General features: G+C 43.3%; 1 protein-coding gene across 4 annotated transcripts in view; it reads left to right on the top strand.

The window, feature by feature from the left end:
• Positions 1–18,487, top strand: part of NSMAF (neutral sphingomyelinase activation associated factor) — a 67,358-nt gene that overhangs the window by 45,144 nt on the left and 3,727 nt on the right. For 3 of the 4 annotated variants that reach the window (XM_057531749.1, XM_057531751.1, XM_057531752.1), the window contains 16 exons: positions 1,499–1,607; positions 3,640–3,816; positions 4,855–4,934; positions 5,608–5,698; positions 5,797–5,860; positions 7,819–7,870; positions 7,978–8,098; positions 8,491–8,622; positions 9,349–9,391; positions 9,699–9,862; positions 11,318–11,426; positions 13,693–13,751; positions 15,973–16,040; positions 16,804–16,871; positions 17,265–17,388; positions 18,326–18,409. In XM_057531749.1, the coding sequence (XP_057387732.1) occupies positions 1,499–1,607; positions 3,640–3,816; positions 4,855–4,934; positions 5,608–5,698; positions 5,797–5,860; positions 7,819–7,870; positions 7,978–8,098; positions 8,491–8,622; positions 9,349–9,391; positions 9,699–9,862; positions 11,318–11,426; positions 13,693–13,751; positions 15,973–16,040; positions 16,804–16,871; positions 17,265–17,388; positions 18,326–18,409 (1,545 nt within the window). The remainder of the gene's footprint in view (positions 1–1,498; positions 1,608–3,639; positions 3,817–4,854; positions 4,935–5,607; positions 5,699–5,796; positions 5,861–7,818; positions 7,871–7,977; positions 8,099–8,490; positions 8,623–9,348; positions 9,392–9,698; positions 9,863–11,317; positions 11,427–13,692; positions 13,752–15,972; positions 16,041–16,803; positions 16,872–17,264; positions 17,389–18,325; positions 18,410–18,487) is intronic. The other variant, XM_057531750.1, reaches the window with a different exon arrangement.

Below are 18,487 nucleotides of genomic sequence, written 5' to 3' on the forward strand. Positions count from 1 at the left end.
GGGAGCATCCCCTCTAGAGGATGACTGTCTTATCTTCGGTTTGGCCAGTGGTTTACTGGCCTGCACCCACCTCGGGCTCGTCTGAAAGTCGCGGGTGTTTGTGTGTGAGCAGAGGGGCCCTGAGGCCCGCCGCCCCTTCTTTTGGCTGCGCTGGAAGTTTATGAAGGAGCGACTCTTTCTGTAGGGGTAGGGCTGTTGGGAAAAAGGCTTTGGCTCCAAGAGCAGGCGGGCTCAAGTGCCCTTGAGTTTCTCCCTCCCGAGTTCTCGGGGTCCTCCTGGGTTTGTGTGGGGATAACGGACGCAGAACTGGTCCAGTGATCCTTGCTGTCACCCAGTTGCAGCAGCGAGGTCTCCGAGCAAAGTCTGGAAGCTGTGACAACAGCTCTCAGTGGAACTGTAGTATCCTCACGGTTAACTTGTATTAATTCAGCCTTCAGGCTTGCTGAGAGGGAGGAATGGATAAAATAACCATTTCAGTTACCTGGGTGGCCCTCCCCGCCATTCTCCTGGATAAGCCCGTGTCCACACTTCTGCGAGTCTCACACGCTTACTGTAGAAACCAGTCACCACGGAAGGTGTGACTCCAAGGGATTTTAGCTTGACATTGATATAAATCTATTTGTTCTCCTTCAAAGATTAACCAGTAAGTTGGTGGCATTACAAGAGCATTGTGGATATTTAAGCATCTCATTTTGGTGTTTTGTATTTATGAAGTTTAACTGTTTTCCTGCCTATTTTACGTAAAAGGCAATTCTCCATTTCCAGTGCCAACAGAGGATTAGAGAAACAGATTCTATTAAAAATCTCCTCCTCCTTTGGGTATAGAGATGCAGTCAGAAAAAGAAGAAATTGGCATTGATTAAGTACCTTCTGCCTACTGGGCAATTTATGTACAATATTCGTTTGTGTTTGTCAGCGCAATCCCTGTGAGGTAGATGATACCCTGTTTTACACAGGAATTGAGACTCTGGGAGTTCACTCCCTCAGTTCCCTCACTAGTAACGCTGGAAGCCTGTATCTGAACCTAGGGCAGCGCTGCGCTTTCATCCCTTCTCTGTCCATTCCTGTCCTGTCTCGGCTTCACCCTCACAACATTCACGCAGCTCATAGTTTTCTTAAAATAACTGCATCCTACTAATTAAATGAGTTATTCAATTATCAGTTTGTTAAGTTGACATAATTATGATTTAATTTGTAAAAGAAAGCTAAACCTTTGTCTCTGAAGAAGATAGGTGAAGACACGTATCAGCTAATTTTGAATTTCGACATAATAAACTCACAAATGCTGTCATCAATAAAGATCCTCAAGGCCAAAAGGGATTTTGTAAAGTTTAGCTGAGACACACGTCTTGTCCTTATAAATCAAATTTATTGCTGGGGAATATGCATACAAGACCTACAAATAAAAAATAACAAGTGTTTAGTTGAAAGGCTTTTGTAGCTGCGTCACTCACATTGAGATGCCGTTTGTTTTATTCTTCTCTTTCTGGATTTGTAGGGCTTGGAAGTGTTTTGCACAGAAGATGATCTGTGTTCCGACGTCTACCTGAAGTTCTATGAACGTCAAGACCGAGATGACCTCTATTTTTACATTGCTACTTACCTAGGTTTGGTGCTCACTCTTTATTGTATCTGTTCATGTGAAGGTAGTTCAACTCCCGTGTAACTGGGATGGGAAGTAAGAGGAGAATAGTGTTGTATCTAGAATCGCCTCTCTGTGGTTCTGCTTATTTCTTCTCACCAGTAACTAGAGTTAGCAGAATGGCATATTGAAAATTACGGGAAATATAAATGAAGTTTGGTAATAGTTCACTCCAATCCTGTGTTTTAAAAAACTTTTGGTAAATATATTTGAATGTTTTTTTGTATCTTAACAACCCCCAAGTTGAATGGATTATATAAGAATCCACCTAATTATTTTTATGTCCAGTCCTGTCTTATGTTAGTTCATGAAAACCAGGACTCAGTTTCTTCATGTGAGACAGTGAGTTACCCAGTCATGTGTCTGTGATCATTAATTGTGGTCTTAATCACAAAGCTGGAAAACAGTACAGAAGGAACACATGAACCTTCTATGCTCAGTATGGTACCGTGGGACTCAGTTTGCTTATAACTAATATTTCCTCAGTCTTCCATGGGAAATGTGAATTTTCCCACTTTTATCAGAGAGAACACCTGTATTTTTCTTTTCAAGCATAAACATTAAGTTGTATGGTTGAATTAAATTATTCTTGTTTTCAAAATGGCCAGATGACTAGAATGGAATGATTTTTAAAAATCAATGTTGGGATTTTATTAATACCATCTTAGTTTGCTGTTCCCGTGTGCAGTGAAACCATTTATGAGACATATAGTGAGTTACTCCCTTAGAAAAGAAGTTTTCTCTCAAGGAGGAATAGTTTATTTTCAATAAAGAACATATTTTACAGTAGGTTTAGGGTTCATATTTTTTTTCTTCTCTCACTAAGTTATTCAGTTTAACTTAATGCTTAAGTATAGCTTTGGTATAAGTTTACTGTTATCTCCTGCCTCCTGATTTAATTTTTTTCATTTAATTTTTCTAACTATAACAAGATGACAACAAAAAACTCAACTTTCATGGTGAGTCCTAAAATCTCAAGTCAAAAAACTTGCCATGGCCTAAAAGGTCTGCTTCTGTGAAGCATCTGTTCTCTCTGAGTTTATTCCTGAGATTGTTCAGACTTTTCTCTGAGACGTTCTGAGAGTGGAAAATCAGAGGATAATTGTTTCGAGTTTTTAAGCCCTTTCCTGGTAGCTGATTAGAGAAGAAACTTGGCAAAGTATATAAGAATAAATATTGAATCCGCAAATGAGTTAGATAAGCTTGATGCAGCCAGTACCAAGCTGAAAGCAGGATTTTCTAAACAAACTAGAGCAGTTGACTCATTTTCCAGGAACGTTATCATTGGTGCCACACCATCTGTGTTTCCTTCTTTCCTGAGGTTATTTCTGGGGGGTCCTTCTGGTCCTTCTAGTTTGAGAAATCTGACAGATACCTGTTTTCTCCTTCAGCAGTTTCTATTCTTTTCCTTATTCCTCACTTGCATAAATAATACGTAGTCAGTGACAAATTAGCCGTAGTACCCCGCTTCCAGATCTGAAAGAAAACTAAAAGATTGTTTCGTTTTACTTTTCATAAGACATGGAGGAAATGAGCTTTTACAAATGGTCATGGCTTCTTAAAGGCATTAAAACTCGAGCACGTTTGGAAGGATTCTTTGTTAGTACATATTGTAGACTATATATCAGTATAGTAAATGTTACATATATTACCATGTCATATTTATGTATTTGCTCCATACTTTCATATTTGTTTTATATCATATTTCATAGGTGTGATATGTTTTATATCATATATTTAGTAGATATGAGATGTTTTATATCATACGTTTAATAATTTCCCTCCTGGATCTTGGAGATGCTCATTCATACTTGACAGAACAACTCTTTGGTGAAAACAAACTGTAGCCTAGTTTTCTTTTTGTAAAATGTACTTTTCAAAGATGGGTTGAAGGGTCTACACTGAAAGCCTCTGTAGCGCCTTCACATGCTGAGTGACCGTTGCCCGCACACGTGGAGCTCAGTGTGACCCGGGCCTGTCCTCACCTGTCCCCCCAGAGCACCACGTGGCGGAGCGCACGGCCGAGGGCTACACGCTGCAGTGGCAGCGCGGGCTCCTGTCCAACTACCAGTACCTGCTGCACCTCAACACGCTGGCCGACCGCAGCTGCAACGACCTCTCCCAGTACCCCGTGTTCCCCTGGGTCGTCTCCGACTACAGCAGCTCCGAGCTGGGTACGTGCCACAGAGCCGGGCTTTCAGAGCAAAGAACACGTTCCCTCCTAGAACCACGCTGTGATTCGTGAGCAGAGGAGAACCCGTTTGATTTCATCACTCAGGACGGCCCGTCTCCCTGCCACGATACTGGATGGGTGGCATGGGAATTACGTGTGTTCTATATGTTTTCTCTACTGTCTCTGAATTTGTTTTTGATTCTTAAAAAAACTACTCACATACTTCTTGAAAGCCATACCCAGAAGACATGCATGGATCTTCAGCCAGCGTTACCACTGCTACCAATAAGCACTATGTTTTCAAATACTTAAGTTTTCACTTTGAAAATTGCGCCTCAGGTTACCATATTATTTTTCAATTCACATTAAAAAATGTGATTACCAAACGTAATAGCCGTTCATTAAAGAACACTTAGAAAGTACCGAAATACTCAAAGAAGGAAATAAGACTCATCAATAATTACATTACCGAGAGAGAACCATTTTAACTTTGTGGTATATATACTTCTTTCTCTCTCTCAAGTTATTTTACCAAAAATGTGATTGTACTGTAATTTTATTTTGTCATATCTTAAAATTAGATATTGTGAACACTACATTACTTTTGACAGTTCACTGATTGCACCCTTGTAGTTGAAATAGGTAACAGATTTTCTAGGAATATAATTTATTTATCTGATAATATTCAGGTCCCCAGTTCTCAAATTATGCTATTATCACAGAAAAATAATATTCACTATAATTCAAACTTAAAAAGTAAATTTTGGTAGAATAATGGCTTTTGAAATTTATTTTTCGTTGCTGTTTTACTTGGAATATAGTTTTTTTATCAGTAGGTCTTCAAATTCTAACCTTTACAGCTATATTAATAATCATCGGAAATATTAATTCTAATGGATCTGTCTCAGTTTTTAAAAAGCTATTTATTGTTTGGAAATAAATGTGCATGTGAATTCGTTCAGGGAGATAATGTTATTAAGTGTAAGCTTGTTTGCTTTATTTATTTTAAGTAATTTCTAAAAATTTCTTTCTTTTAAAGATCTGTCAAATCCAGGAACCTTCCGGGATCTCAGTAAGCCAGTAGGGGCCCTCAACAAGGAACGTCTGGAGAGGCTGCTGGTACGTGGACTCAGGAATTCCTGGTGTCTAAGCAACCCGGGAGCCTTGGCATATGTTTTGTTTGTTTGATTGTTTTTGTTGGTTTTTTAAAATTTATTTATTTACTTTGTGGCCACACCACACAGCATGTGGGATCTTAGTTCCCTGACCAGGGATTGAACCCCCTTCCCCTGTGTTTTTATAGTGCCTGAAACTCGTTTCTTCAAGACTTAGGGGAAGTATACCTGGAGAGACCGAAGTTTCTGAGCGTATTCTCTCTCCCTCTGCTCTCTGCCCGCTGCCTTCCTTCCCCTGTGAATTCAACTGCTCACCATCTGCATTTTTGCTTACAATTCAAGAAGTAGGAAGCTGAGCCGATCACAGGTTTACCCATTTATTTTCACGAAGGTGCTCTCTGGTGAACTGCACAAGAGATGCATAAAATTTCTTCTTTTCAGTCCTGCCCCGACAGACATTGTTACCATGAGGCCAAGAAAACCAAGATACTTGTCGCAAGAATGCTGTGTTTACTCAGATTTTCCCCCCTCTTTTTTATCTTCTCCTTTTCCTCTTTAGGAGAGAAATTAGGGGCTAGAATGTGTCCAGGCCATGATTTCCTTAGGCTTTTACTACTGGAGTCGGTTATTGTCTTCACAGCCAGCACTCAGCAGGACTTTTTCTCCCTGTGTTGTAGACACGCTACCAGGAGATGCCGGAGCCCAAGTTCATGTACGGCAGCCACTACTCCTCCCCGGGCTACGTGCTGTTTTATCTGGTCAGGATTGGTAAGACTCCTCACCGTCACTCCCAGGGAAAGGTTACTTCAAGTGGACTCTTCAGTGGTTCTGTGATCTTGCTTAACTCTGATTTTTTTCCCCTCTAGCACCAGAGTATATGCTGTGTCTGCAGAACGGAAGATTCGACAATGCAGACAGAATGTTCAACAGGTTTGGCATAAATGCCTCACTTACCACTTTTTAAACTTTCTCATTATGCATGTACAATGTATTCATTTTAAAAAAACCAGATATAAACAAAAATGGAAGGAAATGAAAAAAAACACTACAGTAATTGTATCTATTCCTCTCCAGCTTTGTGTAGTCGTGTGTGTGTGTAAATGTGAGAACATATTTTATTTTTTAACATCTTTTTTTTCTTTTTGATATTTGTTCAATTGTGTATTTTATATATATATATATTTTAACATCTTTATTGGAGTATAATTGCTTTACAATGGTGTGTTAGTTGCTGCTGTATAACAAAGTGAATCAGCTATACATATACATATATCCCCATATCCCCTCCCTCTTGCGTCTCTCTCCCACCCTCCCCATCCCACCCCTCTAGGTGGTCACAAAGCACCGAGCTGATCTCCCTGTGCTATGCGGCTGCTTCCCACTAGCTATCTATTTGACATTTGGTAGTGTATATATGTCCATGCTGCTCTCTCACTTCGTCCCAGCGCACCCTTCCCCCTGCCCATGTCCTCAAGTGCATTCTCTACGTCTGCGTCTTTATTCCTGTCCTGCCCCTAGGTTCTTCAGAGCGATTTTTTTTTTTTTTAAGATTCCATATATATGTGTTAGTATACGGTATTTGTTTTTCTCTTTCTGACTTACTTCGCTCTGTATGACAGACTCTAGGTCCATCCACCTCACTACAAATACCTCCATTTCGTTTCTTTTTATGGCTGAGTAATATTCCATTGTATATATGTACCACTTCTTCTTTATCCATTCGTCTGTCGATGGACACTTAGGTTGCTTCCATGTCCTCGCTATTGTAAATAGAGCTGCAGTGAGCATTGTGGTACATGACTCTTTTTGAATTATGGTTTTCTCAGGGTATATGCCCAGTAGTGGGATTGCTGGGTCGTATGGTAGTTCTATTTTTAGTTTTTTAAGGAACCTCCACACTGTTATCTATAGTGGCTGTATCAATTTACATTCCCACCAACAGTGCAAGAGGGTTCCCTTTTCTCCACACCCTCTCCAGCATTTATTGTTTATAGATATTTTGATGATGGCCATTCTGACTGGTGTGAAGTGATACCTCATTGTAGTTTTGATTTGCATTTCTCTAATGATTAGTGATGGAGAACATATTTTAAATACAGTTTTTTTGTCCTGCCTTTTGTATTTTATAGGCTTTTGTTAGATCTTGAAGTTTTCCCCATATTATTGGATGTTCTTCAAAACGGTGATTTTTTTTTTAATTAATGTATCACATCCTAACATATGCCATAATTTATTTTAACTATTTTAACTATTTCTCTATGGTTGGACACCTAGGCTGTTTCCAACATTTCATTATTCTAAATAATCTTGCTATGAATTGAATACAATCCCTGTGAGTGTTTAAATATTTTTTTTATTATAAAAGTAATCTTTTCTTACCCCAAAAAATCAGAATATGAAGAAGAAAATAAATTTCATGTGGCACCTGACTACACTGAGATAACACTCATTGTTCATCTTTTGGTCTGTGTCTTTCCAATCTTTTTCTAAGCTCTGCACATGTGTGTTTATAATCCCTTTTCGAAATGAGCCCTTAAAATAACTGCTGATTTTTCATGTTTAAGCACCTGCCCCGAGTGGCCCTTCGATGAGGCCATGTATGGGGGAGGTCCCCGGCCTGGACTTGGGGCCATCCCCCCGGGTCAATATCCCGACTCCTTGCTCACTCCCTATGTGGGCCCAGAGTTTTCTCTTCTGTGAATCCACAGTATTCACATGAGGTTCTCTGGTGGGGTAGCTCATGTGAATATTGGGGATTATGAATTAATGAGAGAGATGATGTAATTTAGGTAAAGTGTAGAATAGCACCCAGGAGCCTAGAAAGTGCTGCTGTTGCTGTTTCCATACCCTAGATTTAAAATCAGTTGAATTTTTTTTTTCGTATTTAGTATTGCAGAAACTTGGAAAAACTGTTTGGATGGTGCAACTGATTTTAAAGAGGTAAGCAGTTACCAAGCCGATGATTCACTGGACTTGTGGTTTGTAACTGCTTTAAAAAATGTTTGTTACTGTTCTTTTTTTTTTTTTTCTTCCCCTGAAACTTTCAGCTGATTCCGGAATTCTATGGTGATGATGTCAGCTTTTTAGTCAATAGTCTGAAGCTGGATTTGGGAAAGAGACAAGGAGGGCAGATGGTTGATGACGTAGAACTTCCCCCTTGGGCACGGAGTGAGTACCACCTTGGAAGTATTGAATTATAGAAATTCTCTACTTAGTCATGCAATTGCAGTATTATTATTTAGTTGCTTAGATTTTTCAAAATAACAGTATAATCCTCTATCTAAATGAGATGGTAAAGTCTTATTCCAAATTCGAAGTATTCTATGAGTCTATGATGTAAAACCATTATTATGCATTCGAGAGAGCTAAGTGTCGTAAAAATGGTTTTCGCCTCTCCAGCCACCCCCAAAATTTATATTTTATATGATTGGGGGGAGACTCATTAAGAAATATGTCCCTCTTGCCTGTCCCAGAAGCTCTGTCTGCATATGGATAGATGAAAGGAATGGGAGAAAGTAAAGTGGCGACTTGGGGTGTTTTGATCGAGTCTAACCTGCTAGGTCCCGAGGACTTTCTCCAGAAGAGCAGAGACGCCCTGGAAAGCGATTACGTGTCAGAGCACCTTCACGAGTGGATCGATCTCGTGTTTGGCTACAAGCAGAAGGGGAGGGATGCTGTTGGAGCCCACAATGGTGTGTAACAGTCACTGAAACTCCATTTAGCATTTGATGGAAACAAAAGCAACCCCCAAACTGAGCTCAGAGCAGCTTATTTCCTTAGCAGAAACATCCTGTCTCAGCAGACGGCCTCCTGGCTCAGCGACCCCCGATTAGATACTGAATAAAAGGCGGGGGAGAAAGTGCTTTTGTCTAAAAATACCCGCTTCGCCATGGTCCCAAGAGGTCTTTTGCTAGAGTCTTCTAATTTTAGCATGTACTCTCCATCCCATTCCATCACTTTTACTAAAGCTCAGTCGGAGTAGGATGGAACAGTGGCCTTGGTTCCCACGAAGGCCCCAGAGTGTCTTTGTGGCTGAGTGGAGAGAAGCCCGCGGTAGCCCTCTCCTCTCCGGGGCCCGTTCTTCCTCCGCCGGGCTTGTCGGTGCTGGCGACGGGGATGGGTGTGGGCCTGACCGCTCACACGCCGCACAGGGTGCTCTGTGCTCCCCGGGCAGAGGCACGCTGACCGGGAGGTACTGAGGTGGCAGACCGTCTCACCGCCGGTCACATCGCTGCTCAGAACAGATGATAGTTCAGCTTGATGTTGACCCAAGCTGGATATTATTAGACTGTTTCGCAAAGTGAAAATCAGTTTCTTTGAATAAACGTTTAAAGTTGTTGAGTTTTTTAAATAAACAGAGTGTATATTATAACAAAACAGTACATCTTTCAATAGTGTTTTACATTTCTTTTTTTCAGTGTTTCATCCCCTGACCTACGAAGGAGGCGTCGACTTGAACAGGTATTTATATGTCAGTAAGGAGTTTCTACTTGAGTACAGATGACCTCTTTGTCTAAATGATTAGTGCAGTTATTTGATGATATTAAGGTATGGAAATGTTACAGTGAATTACAGCTTGCTTTCACCACTATGTAAATTACTGAGTCTCAGAAATAAAAGGTGTGTTACGGTCTAGACAGTCCCAGCCGTAGTGTCTGTTGCTGTTTGAGGGTTCATCTCTCTCCTGTTGAATGCACAAATTTCAAGTGCTACAGATCAGGGAGCTTGCGCCTGGAGGTCACCACATGGTTTGTATTCTGTCCTAAAGCATTGAGGATCCTGACGAGAAGGTAGCCATGCTCACCCAGATCCTGGAGTTCGGGCAGACGCCAAAGCAGCTCTTCGTGACACCGCATCCTCGAAGGATCACCCCAAAGTTTAAAAGCTTGTTCCAGCCCTCCAGTTACAATGCTTCCATGGCAGATTCTCCAGGTAAATTTTGAAAAGAGAATAAACCATGTGAGCACCTTCTGTTTCTCTTTTCTGATTAAGACGTTTCTGAGGATTCTGGAGAGAAGACCAATCATGAACCCTGGGCAGCTTAGAGAGGATCTGTTTTACTGTCTCTCACTGCATTTCTCCTGCAAACAAGCAAATCTTTTCTGTTTTTTTGTTTGTTGTTTTGTTGTTTTTTTGTTGTTTTGTTTAACTTTTGACCTTAAAGGAAATGAAATCACTTTTACTTTCTGGTAATTTAATGAGACTTGGCAGTATTTTTCATTGTTGTTGTTATGTGCTTTCTTTTCTGAGGTTTGCCCAGCTGTTGTTTGGTTCTTAGCCATTCTTGTGTTCTTGTTGATCCGCCCTGGCCGTGACTGCTGTAGCCCTGCTCGTTCCTGCTCTTTCCCAGGAATGACTTCCAGCGTCGTGACTCTCCTCTTCCACCCCGACACACACATCTTGAATTCGGGGTGCTCTGTTTTCTTCATTTGATTCTGTTTTCTTATTCAGTCATTTGACAGACATTTACAGAGCGTCTATGCCAGGTGCTAAAATGAACTTGACTCTGTTCTCACGTCTGGTATTTGGAAAGGGAGGAGAAGATGCTCCCTTCATCCAGTTGCCCACGTTTTACACTTCACATACGACAGCCTCAGACCCCCAGGCTCCCAGGAGTCTGACACAGTACGGAACCTCGGGAGCAGAGTCGCTTGGTTTCTCATGTTCTCCCGTCCTGCGCTCTGTCCCAGGAGCGTCCAGGCTTCTCGGGCCACACAGCGGGGCTCCTCACAGTCAGGCGGCCCAGGGCTGGCGGCAGCGCTTCTCTGGAGATAAAGCCCCTCCGGTTAAGTCATGAAGACTGCAGATGACCTCGTGATGCCCTTAAACCCGTGCTCTGCTTAGTCACCAGCCCCATCCACGAGGACTGTCTTAAAAGGGAAATTGTTCCCGCCTTTCTTAAAACAGAAGTGAAGGGACTGCTTAGCTAGTCCTGTCCAGGAGCACGATAGTAACTGGTTTCATCTCTTCTTCCTCTGTCTGGAAACCAGAAGCAAATGGCAGTGTTCTTAGGGAGCTGTCAGGTTTTTACAGAGATTGCTGACAAGGAAATGGTTACTCAGTGTCATATTTCCTGAAGTTCCCAATTTAGGGGCGGAGTGAAAACTCTGCAAACGTTTATAAAAGTATACAAAGACCCACAGTATTCAAAGATACTTTTTAATCTTTCTCCAAATGATTGTTATTTTATTTCGATTGTGCACCTCATCCTTCCCCTTGACTAACATGGAGCTATCTAACAAGTACCTTTCGAAGCAGTTCTGTTTCAGTGCGCGTTTTGCTTTCTTGGTTATTTGATTTTAATAGAAAATCTTGTGCCTCTGATGCTTGTCGTCTCCGACACTGGTTAGAAATTTAGCTGACTGACTGAGCCGCAATTTAACGTAGTCTCTCCAGGTGAAGAGTCTTTTGAAGACCTGACGGAAGAAAGCAGAACGCTGGCCTGGAGTAACATCACGCGACTGCAGCTCCACGAGCAGCACAAAATCCACAAAGAGTAAGAGCGTCTCGGCCACGGCTGCGCACATGCCGGGGTCTTGGCCTGGGGGTCTTGATTGGTTTTTATCCCCCTAAACCGTCCATAGTAGTGATCAGCCACCAGGGGTCAGTGTGGCACGGGAAAGCTTGGCACAAAATGGATGTGTGTCATTTCTGCTGTTGGTCACTCTAGAGCACGGGATGGGGTCTGCAGACAGCAGGCAGCTGTGTGCCTCTCAGAGAAGTACACGGCCCCTCCAGTCCTTGATGGTGGGAACGTTCGGGAGGAACAGGATATGTCTTACCCACGTGTTGCATTTACTGATATTGTCAGGGAAAATGTATCTTTTTTAAAACATGGTAACAAATGTGTGTGTATACACACACACAGAGAACATTGCAAAGTTCATTGCAGCACTGTTTACGATAGCCGGCACATGGAAGCAACCTAAGTGTCCATCGACAGATGAATGGATAAAGAAGATGTGACACATATATACAATGGAATATTACTCAGCCATAAAAAGAAACAAAATTGAGTTATTTGTAGTGAGGTGGATGGACCTAGACTCTGTCATACAGAGTGAAGTAAGTCAGAAAGAGAAAAACAAATACTGTATGCTAACACATATATATGGAATCTAAAAAAAAAAAAAAAAAAGGTTCTGATGAACCTAGTTGCAGGGCAGGAATAAAGACACAGACGTAGAGAATGGAGTTGAGGGCATGGGGTGGGAGGGCAAAGCTGGGGTGAAGTGAGAGTAGCATCGATGTATATACACTACCGAATGTAAAATAGTTGGCTGGTGGGAAGCAGCCGCATAGCACAGGGAGATGAGCTCGGTGCTTTGTGATGACCTAGAGGGGTGGGATAGGGAGGGTGGGAGGGAGACGTAAGAGGGAGGGGATATGGGGATATATGTATATATATGGCTGATTCGCTTTGTTGTGCAACAGAAACTAACACAGTATTGTGAAGCAATTATACTCTAATAAAGATCTATGAAAAAAACAAACTAACCTTTTCTTCCCCCAAATCAGGCTTGCTGTTGGCCCTAGGGGGGTCATGAGGTCCCTGGTCCCCTGTCTGCAGGGACGGTGATGGACTTTGGTGGGAAGGCTGGGGAAGCACTGACCTTGCTGACCCATCCTGTTCCAGAAAAGAAAACTCAGGGCCAGGGACGAGGCCCACTGTTCTGCTCCAGGGCCACCGACGTCCTGTCTGACGTTTGATATTACGTACACTTGGCCATGGGTGGAACGGAACGGGCCGGTCCCCTTCCGATCGATGGCTCCAAATCAGAGCACAGCCTCCTGCAAAGCAACCCACAGTCCCACCTTATTCGTTACAACAACAGCTTTCCTTTGTCACCTTCTCTAAACGGCACGTAGAAAGGGGCCTTGTCACCCGAGGCAGTGAAGACATGAGTGAACCTTTAAGAGGACATGCCGGGACTGATACCAATCAGGGTCCTTGGCCTCCTTAATCATTAGAAATTGATAAGAGGCCAGACAGGAGATTCAGGCAAGGCTTTACTGGGGCTCCTGCTGCCGCGGCGGGGAGGGGAGTGAGAACAAACAGCAGGTTCCCTTGCTGGGCCCACGAGGCAGTGGCGAGCTGGGTCCCTCTTTGGGGTTAGGGTGGGGTGTGTCCAGGGGTAGGCCGGAGGTGGGGCTTAGGTGGCGTGCCCACCCCTTGGATGGTGCTGAGTGCAGGGGGCACGGGCAGTGCTCTTCAGAAGTGGCATTTGGGTGTTTTGGTCTTTTTGTATCTTGCTGCCCATAATTTGCCCCAGCTGCACATGCACGCAGTTATTTTCAGTCCCTTATAGTTTCATGGTTTCTCTGTATCTGTTGCTGGAGGAGACGTTTGTCCAGGTGCAGGCACTGCGGCAAAGGGTCCCCGGTCCCAGCCTGTCTCAGGACCAGATGCTAAGTCATGAAGCGAGTGCAGTGACTGCTCGGGGGCATCAGTGGTTTGGGGGGCGGTCACCTAGCGTTACTGGTTATCCAGGGGGCAGATGTGGGGCGGCCTTCGCACAGGGCGGCCCGGGAGCTAAGGGTCGGGGTGTTTTCTGGCCGCAGGCGTTGCCAGGACAGAATTAGGAGTTGCCGAGCCATGACTTGCTAACGCCTGGTGGAAGGTGGCACAGGTCCAGCAGAACGAGTTGTGATGAAAACGATGGCAGAAACTTGGGCTGAATTAAATTAAATCAAGGCCTTGAAGGAGACCGGTGTCCTAGCACGTGGTTGATGGTAATTTATGAAACCTTGTTTTCCAACAGGGCAGTCACTGGAATAGCAGTCTCTCACAGTGGGTCGTCTGTCTTCACAACCTCACAAGGTAGGTTTTCCTACCTGAAAGGGGGGTTACCTGAAATCATAAATGTCCAAGTTTCCTGACTCAGTGCAGGACTGTACCTTCATGTGCCGCCTCCACGTGAAATAAATTTTGAGCAGTTAGTTCGTGGTGTATTGCCTAACATTCCACTGTGATTCGCCAAAAACAATAATGAAAAATGCCTCTCTGTTGCTGGTAAGGTTTCCCAGAATTTGGGGCGGCAAGAGCGTGCGCTGGGACCTTTCCCGCCCTGAGGGCCGAGCCACCCACGGGGCGTCGCCGGCACAGGGCACACGTGCTGTCAGCTTTTCACGTTCGTCACTCGGTGTGTGCTTCTGGGTGTTGACTGGAGGATTTAGCTCGAAATCTAATTCACGCATTGTTAATGTCTTATACATTTTATACGTTATCAAAATCACGCAGAAGCCCTGCAGTGGCTGGTTGATAGGACTTGTAACTATAGCTTGATGACACACTGGAACGTCACTGTTTTGATCCTACAAAAGGGCTAAGCGTCAAGCCTCTGCTGGCAGCCATAGCGCTGCCTTTCCTGGCCGTCTACACCGTAAGTCATTGTTTCTCTCGTCCCCGTCCTGTTTGAAGCGTGCTGACAGGCGCGCTGGGGGCAGCAGAGATGAGAAGTGAGTAGCTTAGCTGCCCTGCTTGGGCTTTACGACACCTGGTTTGGACAGAGTTCGTACCTGGCTGTGAGCGGCTGGCTACTGGCGCTTTGGTCGTCATCATAGGAAATTCTTTCTCATCCATTAAGTTAAGGAAAGGTGCTGTCCAACTACACAGTTCCGGGTAAATCAGTTACTGCTCTCAGATTCTGGGATATTGGCTTCACATCCATAGCGTCCTTCCTTTCTCTTTCAAATATGATCTCAGATTTCGTAAAACAAGAGTTTTCCACAAAGCACAGAAAATGATCCCACTGTGGACCAAAGTAGGTTCGCGTGCAGCGTACACACGGGGCCGCTCCAGGGTCCCCAAGACGATGATGCTGCGACATGAGGGAGCGGTCGCGCTTTGCCAGGGTTCCCGCCAGTGTTACCGCCCGAGATGAGACCCTGACCTTTTAGCAAAGCCAGCATTCTTGGCTGGATTTGTCTGTCACGGTTTGTTAAATCCCTCAGTTCCCTGTACTGGTCTGACCTTGTAAACCGTGAGTTTTACGAGCATCAGGGCTTTTTAACCCTCTGAGGCTTATTAAGTCTAGCACTTCTTTGTGAACTTGCCAAATAAGGGGGCATGGGGGGGTTCTTTTCAGTCAAAAGCTTTTGGGTTTTTTTTCTGTTTGTTTCTTCACTGTTAATAACTCATGTTTACTGATCTATATGCATTTTTATCTACACCTGCATCACTGACTTACGTACACCCTGCTGATCACCCCATAGTACGGTTCTTCCTCAGAGGTGCAGTGTGTGTCCAGGCTTATGGGCGACCCCACGGGTGACCCCATCACCTGGGGGACCAGCTCTCAGCGGCCTCTGACGTGATTACCTCTAGTACGAGAGGGAACCTCTGATTTTGAGAAAAGCAGCTTTACACACCAGGCTGGCTGACCGTTTTCTGTAGGACACCCCAGTGCACGTCTGCGTGTTGGTGTTGGCAAAAATTAGGTGGAAATATTAGATTTTACTATACAGAAGACATTATTTAAAGCTCATCTGACCTTTTATTTATCATGCTGTATGTTTTCAAATTAGGAAATGTAATGTTACATATTGCAAATATGGGATGTTTGGAGCACATTGTAATTTGCACTCTTGTCGTTTAAGAGGTTTACCTTGATGCACTTCTAGAAGCTTCTGTCAGGCAAGGAAATTAAGAGCTTGGACATTGTAATCCCTAGTTTATTATTATTTAGAAAGTTAGTGCTTCTCTTCCGTAAATGGTCATGCACCACAAGGATATCACACCATAATTGGGCTATGTGAAAAAGAAAAACTTACATTGCCCAAATCTCTTTTTCTTTAATATTAAAATTGCTCTTTTCTTCCTCTTTAGCTTGTGTCAGTCATTAGGCTTAGTTCTGCCTTCAGCCATGGCTCTGAGTTGACCTCCTTGTTGTGGAGCCGCAGATCATAGAATTCCACAGACCGTAGCGTCCTCGTCGGGGACATGGCCCTCGGTCGCCTCGCCTGTTACCTCTGCGTGTGCTGGTCATCTGTAAGGGTCAGGAAATCCTTCTTATATGTTTGCTTTGTCATTATTAAATTAGATTCCACCTTGAAAATGTTTTCCAAAGAATCCAAGATGCTACAAAGAAGTATATCATTTTCAAATATGGTGAGTTCATTTTAATTTTACATCAGTGTTATGGTGGCATTTCATGTAGCAGTTTGTTTTATATACACGCATATATGACAGTTTGTTTCTTCCCAAACAATCCGGTTTATTTCTGTTCAGAATGCCTTAGATAGATTCCTTCTAAATTAAATTAGAAATTTTTTCAGATTGCCTCTTTCTCACGTTATTGTGGTTTTATTTGTAACCGAAAAAGTAGAATTCTTCTTAGTAAATCTTGCCTTTTTTGGAACTGCCAGACTAAATGTCTATGTGCTGCTTACATAACTTAATGCATTTCTGAGTTGATAGGATACCTAATACTAGAAAATCAGTTCTTCTGAAAAAATACATTTTATTGTTAATGTAAAGCATCTGAAAGATTTTGGAATTCCCTAAAGACTTTTGGAAGCTTTCCTTCCCCACCTGAGTCTGTAACCCAGAGCCAGTGTTTGGATTCTTGAGGACAGTCCCCACCTGCACCCCTCACGACTCATTCTGATGTAAGTAGGGGTCCCTCAGCCCAGGGCAGTGAGGACCGTCAGGCTAGGTCCTCATGCACTCAACACCCTTTGACTTTTCTACATTTGGGAAGAAACTAGGCATCTGGAATTAGCCAGATGAAAAGAAACTTCATGAATATGAGGAAGGCCAACATAAACGGAATTTGAGCATTAATTTTGGGGGGAACTTGTAAGACAGTTTTACCCCATTAAGGATTCACTAATTTTTGTAAATTACTAACGTCGGATCATTTGTATTTCAGGCTTTATCATCGTGTTTACTTTTACCAGGAGATGCCACCGTCGTAAGCTCTTCGTGGGATAACAACGTGTATGTATCTGTGCGGGCCCCTTCGCAGTTCCACACGCAGTGCAGCTCCCTGTGTGCACGTGAAGCAGGAGAGGGCGGATCTCCCGCTGTTTTCAAAAGGGACAGATGAGGACAGCTGGATTTGGATGTGATCATCTGAATCTACTAATTTCTCTAGTTGGACTCTATTTTTCTCTAAGTTTTTAAATTGAGGTGAAAACACAGATGAGCCAGACCTGGAAATTTCTAGTTTTAAATTCACATTTTGAGTACTTGGTAACAAGTAATTTGTAATTCCAGTGGGCCTTAATAAGTATAGAATTAAATGATCTAAAGTTTCTTGAAAATGTATTTAAGAGTCTTAACATTAAGCTGGAATGCTGTCTTAATAGTTCTCATTATCTTTTATGTTAGCTATTTTTACTCCATTGCATTTGGAAGACGCCAGGACACATTAATGGGACACGATGATGCCGTTAGTAAGATCTGTTGGCATGACAACAGGCTGTATTCTGCGTCGTGGGACTCTACTGTAAAGGTTTATATACAATTTCTAAATTAAAATGTTTGGATAATACAAATATTATAAGCCATTCAGCTCCCTGCTGTTGGTGTGTTCAGTCACTTTTTCACAAAGTGTGAGTGATATATAAGGATGTGGAAGGTTATTGCCTCTGTTTAGTGTGTGCACGTCTTAATATAAGAGGACGTCTTCCTGAGTTTGTCCTGTGTGTCCCACTGGGGGTTGGGTGGTGCATTAGACAGCGGACTTGGAGGGAAACGTACAGCAGCCCCTCTTACCTCACGCAGCTGTGGAACTAGCAGTTGATCAGTAAATATCAAGTTAAAGTGGAGAATCACTGAAAGGCAAGACATTGTATTTAAAGTCAGACACAGAAACACACATTCCTTCACCGTTATTGACGTAGGACCATACTTGGCCTTTTCTTCGGAATGCTGCACAACTTTATTGCATAAACCACAGCAGTATTCATCATCTCTGCTTTCCAATTTGCATTTATGTAAACAGAAAGCAAGAACCTAAAACCATCAGAATTCCTTCAAGAGGTTTTCATCATTTCTGTGCCCCCGCCCCTGAGGGGTATTCTTGTAGGTTAAGTTTTCTTGCCTACGTGTGATTTCAGTAAATTTTTTTGGTGCCTTGCCTTTTTGAGTTTTCTCAAAACCTTAATAGACACAACACTTCCACACTCTGATTTCTTTAGTTCACACAATACTTAAGTCACAGCAGCAAGTGCAAGAGATGGAAGCAGACACGGGTACAGCGGACTCTCGGGAAGCACGTGGTGGCGGGAATAAAAGCTCAGGCATGTGGCAGAGGGACCAGGCCTCACGACACTTCATTTTGTTGGCAGCTGGGGAGTTGGTCAGTCAGGAGAGTTTTTCCTGCACGTGTTAGAAATGCTTTTATAGTAAGTGTTTGCAACTACCTTCTGCAATGTGTCCCGTCCTAGGTGTGGTCCGGGGTTCCTGCAGAGATGCCAGGCTCCTGGAGACACCAGTTTGACCTGCTGGCTGAGCTGGAGCACGACGTCAGCGTGAGTACCGGCAACAGAGCTGCACGGGAGCCCAGCTGAACCGTCCGGGGTGGTGGAGGTTCTTGGCTTCACCTGTGT

The sequence above is a fragment of the Balaenoptera acutorostrata genome, chromosome 17 (assembly GCF_949987535.1).
Source record: "Balaenoptera acutorostrata chromosome 17, mBalAcu1.1, whole genome shotgun sequence".
NCBI classification, from domain to species: Eukaryota; Metazoa; Chordata; class Mammalia; order Artiodactyla; family Balaenopteridae; genus Balaenoptera; species Balaenoptera acutorostrata.